The sequence below is a fragment of the Amblyomma mixtum genome, chromosome 4 (assembly GCF_055824585.1).
Source record: "Amblyomma mixtum isolate Tamu chromosome 4, ASM5582458v1, whole genome shotgun sequence".
Classification (NCBI taxonomy): domain Eukaryota; kingdom Metazoa; phylum Arthropoda; class Arachnida; order Ixodida; family Ixodidae; genus Amblyomma; species Amblyomma mixtum.
In genome coordinates this window covers 146,633,554-146,637,158 of record NC_143015.1, presented here as the reverse complement: position 1 = coordinate 146,637,158, position 3,605 = coordinate 146,633,554, and the positions used below count along the sequence as shown (strand labels likewise).

Genomic DNA, 3,605 nt, shown 5'->3' with positions numbered 1-3,605 from the left:
TGCGAATATTTGAAACGACTGAGATCTCCGAATATAAGAAAATGTGGCCACGCTGCCTACGGGCGCTCTCTAGATAACTACGGCTTATCACGAAATGTTAGCTGCTGAGTTCGCCGCATGCGTTTTGCGCTGAAGTTCATGTGATGCGGTGTAAGGAACTTCCTCTTTAAGGCTCCGTATGTGGATGTAGTGTTTTATGAATTAATGAATGAGTCAGAGTATGAAGAATTCAATCTAACAATGTCTATATAGGAAGATTTGAAAGGAAAAAGCTAGAAACGAACACACAAGACGAAACACGGGCGACGATGTTTCATCTTTTGTGTACCTTTCTTTTGTCAGGAGTGTGTTTTGCTCTGAATGAGATGAATATAATGACTGAAAACCAACTAGCCCCTCAGCAAGCTTTTCTCGAAGGTAATGGTCCGTTTTTCTTATCTGTAGCAAGATCTTTCTTTTGAAGTGTTTCCATTCATCGCATCGAATAGTTAAAACTGCCACAGAAAACCAATGGGGAACGCTTTTGATGATGGAAAATAACATAAATGAAAAAAAAAATGCAAAGCCTCTGTCCGGCGATCTGCGGATATATTGATTGTTATAGTGAAAAATTACATTATAAGAAAAAATTGCGTCCATAAACGGTTTTCAGCTGACAACTGGCTTCGTCCAGAATTGTTCGGTATGCTTCTGCGCACGTGTGTCGCAGTCGCCATTATTGCAAATGTCGTGAACACGATGGCGTCAACCAGGAAGGGCAATGCGGGCCATATACTAGTATGCAGCTAATGCCGTTCTGAAACACTACGGAATTCCAGGTCAGTCGAGAGCTTCCGTTGAAAGCCATATAGTGTTATGAGTTGAAATTACAGGAACCACTAAGTGCTCAAATTTGGCATCGAGTGTGTCCATTTTGCTTTTATTACGTGAATCTGAGAGCAAATTTTACCGTTATGTCGTTAGTGAAAATGACACCGTCGTCAGGCTGCACAGTGCGCCTGATAAAACAGTTGTCATTCTATATTTGAGAGAATTTTGCTAAGCCCTCATTTTCAGGACCTTATCAATGACTACGTTTGCCGGAAAACCTGGCATGGTGGTGGTGGTGGTGGTGAAAACTTTTATTTTGTGAAAAAGAGTTTGGGAGCAACAGAGTGGCCCCGCTACATGGTCGGCGTCCCTAGTCCGGGACACCGCATGACGAGGCCCCGTCTCTCGGCCGTTTCACCAGAGCCCTTTGGGACTGAAGAGAGGAGCAGTTGAGGAGGGCAGTCTCCCATGCCTCTCTGGAAGGGGTAGGGGAAGGGGGTAGGTATGGATTTTGAGTACATGCCCACACCATGTGGAAGATATCACAGGTCTCCCGACAGTGCGGGCATCGCCCATCCGTGTTAGGATCGTAATGTTTTATTATTGCAGGACAGAGTAGAGTACCTGTCTGCAGGCGCCTTAAAGTTCGCTCCTCCGTCTTACTCAGCCCTTTTGCAGGGGCCGGGAAAAGGCGGTGGTTGTCGCTATAATGTGTTAATATTTCCCTGAATCGCAGCAGCGACTGGTTAGTCGCCGAGCCAGAAGAACTGGGTTGAGGAGCCCGGTGAGTAAGCGCTCGGGCAGCCGCGTCAGCGGCCTCATTAGCTCGTAAGCCCTGGTGGCCAGGAGCCCAAATGATTCGTTTGGGTGTTGGATCAGTGGCAGTCCGTCGTAGATTACAAGCAGCTAAGGGGGAGATCTCCCTTGTCAAGTAATGTTCACATGCTTTTCGGGAGTCCGTGATTATTCTCGAATTGGCGTGGGCGGCAGCCAGCGCTATCGCTACTTCCTCGGCCCGCATTGAATTCGGGGCTCCAAAAGAGAGTCCATGAACGTGCATTTCCTGGGGAACGACAGCGGCCGAGTAATATCCCGTGGGCGATTGCCCTGCTCCGTCAACATAATATACACCGGGTCGGGAGCCGTGTTGTCTCTCAAGAGCCCGAGCACGCGCTTGTCGTCTGTTTTCATGCATGTCGGTGTCCATGTTACGGGGGAGCGGGTAGACCCAGAGCCTATGGCGCCATAGTACTGGGATACGATCCGCCTCCTCTGAAGTGCAGTCGTGTTGGATGTGTAAGCGGTTTAGCAGGCGGCGCCCAGGAGCTGTCTGCATGAGCCGCGTGTATTGGTTCACGAGGTGGGCCTCCCGCCGCTCCTGGTAGGAGTTTAGCACCCCCAATGCCTTGAGTTTTGCATTAGAGGTAGCCACCGGGAGATCCAGGGCTCGCTTAGTTGTCTTGCGGATGATGCCGTCTATTCGCGCCTCGTCTTGCTTAGTAGTGCGGAGATATGGCGTGGCGCCGAGGATTCGGCTAGTCTCGAAGGCATAGACGAGCCGAAGCGCGTCTCTGCCCCGCAGACCACCCCGCTTGTTGGAAACGCGGCGGATCATGGGCCCTACCTGTTCGCCTACTCTCTTTTGTTTCGCAATAGTCGAGTCCGGTCTTAGTCTCTGGTGAATGAAAAGGCCCAGAATACGGAGCTCCCCCACCTCTCTAATAGGACCTCCTGACAGAGAGATGTATATTGCTGTCCTATCCTTTGGGTTCGCTCTGGTATGCAGAAGCTCTGATTTCGCTGGAGCACATTGGAGTTAGTTAGTTAGTTTATGGGGTTTAACGTCCCAAAGCGACTGAGGCTATGAGAGACGCCGTAGTGAAGGGCTCCGGAAATTTCGACCACCTGGGGTTCTTTAACGTGCACTGACATCGCACAGTACACGGGCCTCTAGAATTTCTCCTCCAAAGAAATTCCAGCCGCCGCGGCCGGGATCGAACCCGCGTCTTTCGGGTCAGCAGCCGAGCACCATAGCCACTGAGCCACCGCGGCGGCGGAGCACATTGGAGCCCACAGTCATTAGCATACGCATCGACTATGGAAGCAGGCTGCTGAAGGCGATCCTCCATGTCCCCAAGGCTCCCCTGAGTGGTCCAAATTGTAATATCATCTGCATATAACGCGTGTTGAATGCCTTCCACCCGGGCCAATTGGCTTGGGAGGCGCATCATAGCAATGTTGAACAGGAGCGGTGATAACACTGCTCTCTGAGGGGTACCCCGTGTTCTCATCATGTAAGGGCGGTATTCCTCGCCCTCAATCCGAAGAAAGGCCTGGCGATTAGACAAGAAATCTCTTACATACGCGTAGGTCCCAGCCCCACAATCGGTAGAACTCAAGTTGGCCGGGACGCTTCCGTGTTTCACATGGTCGAAAGCCCATTTCAGACCAAGGGCGACCATGGCTTTGTCATTGTGTTGCATAGTTGTGAGTCGTATTACATCCCTGTGCAGCTGGAGAACGACAACCTGTGCAGACATGTGAGGGCGAAACCCGAACATGGTGACTGCAAGGAAGCCCTTACTCTCCTGGCGAATTCAAGGTGTGAAATCAGTGTAGAATATATGAGGAGTATGCTTTGCAGCTTGTCATGAGATTTTCTCATTGCTAACGTCCAGCTTCTATTATCGAAATGTCGAAAAAAGCGGAAAAGAGTGCTTAGGTTATTGAGAGGATGCTGAAAAAAGTTCTGATTATTCCATAGCAAGCGCTGTAGGCTTAAATGTAATATTGAA

At 50.0% G+C, this 3,605-nt stretch overlaps 1 protein-coding gene across 2 annotated transcripts; it reads right to left on the bottom strand.

Annotated features, from left to right (window-relative positions):
- Positions 1-1,180: 1,180 nt before the first annotated feature.
- On the bottom strand, positions 1,181-3,104 carry LOC149348665 (uncharacterized). 2 transcript variants are annotated; one of them, XM_089588240.1, is made up of 2 exons: positions 2,840-3,104; positions 1,181-2,610 (listed from the first exon to the last, which is right to left on the bottom strand). In XM_089588240.1, the coding sequence occupies exons 1-2, from the start codon at positions 3,102-3,104 to the stop codon at positions 1,181-1,183; spliced, it is 1,695 nt and encodes a 564-aa protein (XP_089444366.1). The 2 variants fall into 2 exon arrangements, with proteins under 2 accessions (XP_089444366.1, XP_089444367.1); XM_089588241.1 differs by having other exon boundaries at positions 2,849-3,104.
- Positions 3,105-3,605: the final 501 nt, after the last annotated feature.

Coding starts and splice junctions, on each gene's coding strand:
- LOC149348665 (XM_089588240.1), bottom strand. CDS start 3,104: ATGATGAGAACACGGGGTACCCCTCAGAGAGCAGTGTTATCACCGCTC. Junction 2,611..2,839: donor GCGGTGGCTCAGTGGCTATG/GTGCTCGGCTGC, acceptor AATGTGCTCCAG/CGAAATCAGAGCTTCTGCAT.